Genomic DNA, 638 nt, shown 5'->3' with positions numbered 1-638 from the left:
TCTGCTGGGTCTGCTGCACCCCCCCCCCCCCCTCCAATTGGTAGTTAGGTGGCAGTGTCCAGGTCCAATAAGGTGGCAGAGTGATCCAGTAAAACACTGAAGCTGCAGTGAGGCTGTTAAGTAGAGTCACTCTGGAGGAGGCCGACGCCGCGGCGCCGCCGCTGATGGCGTTCTGGGCGTGCCGTCCTCACACCGGCCCGTTGACAGACACTTCCTGGGTCTGTGCAGAGTCCTCTCTGTTCACACAACATTAGGAAGCTCAGATCATCCAGCACAAAACATTTAATCCTCATCTTCTACATGGACACTTACTTCCTGTCGGGCTGCGTGTTTACAGGCGAGTCCTTGGAAAGCTGCAGCGAGGCTGGGGGAGGATCCGATAGAGAGAGCGTCTCCAGGGAAACCGGACACTCCTCGCTGAAGAGAGAAACACCCGGAAAATGAGCCACCATTCAGTTTAACACTGTTTAATCCACCAGATTAGGAGAAGCTGAAAGACTACGGCGACCAGATGTCCCCAATTTCCAGGGACAGTCCCCGCTTTGGACCACCTGTCCCCGGCTAAAGCCGTCCCCAGAAATGACCCCGATTTTACCGCTTTATGGATGAGGGGGAATTGTTTTCTGTAGACTGTTATT

At 54.4% G+C, this 638-nt stretch overlaps 1 protein-coding gene across 1 annotated transcript in view; it reads right to left on the bottom strand.

The window, feature by feature from the left end:
- LOC107098827 (serine/threonine-protein phosphatase 6 regulatory subunit 2-like) overlaps window positions 1–638 on the bottom strand; it is a 26877-nt gene continuing 26239 nt past the window's right edge. Inside the window, exons 23-24 of the mRNA XM_015396684.1 lie at window positions 313–417; window positions 1–236 (exon numbers count right to left, since the gene is read on the bottom strand). Of these exons, the coding sequence (XP_015252170.1) occupies window positions 188–236; window positions 313–417 (154 nt within the window). The 3' untranslated portion in view covers window positions 1–187. The remainder of the gene's footprint in view (window positions 237–312; window positions 418–638) is intronic.

This window comes from Cyprinodon variegatus, unplaced genomic scaffold (genome assembly GCF_000732505.1).
Source record: "Cyprinodon variegatus isolate N-32 unplaced genomic scaffold, C_variegatus-1.0 Scaffold813, whole genome shotgun sequence".
Taxonomy (NCBI): Eukaryota; Metazoa; Chordata; class Actinopteri; order Cyprinodontiformes; family Cyprinodontidae; genus Cyprinodon; species Cyprinodon variegatus.
The sequence above is the reverse complement of the archived record's forward strand: the minus strand, read 5'-3'. Positions and strand labels throughout refer to the sequence as shown.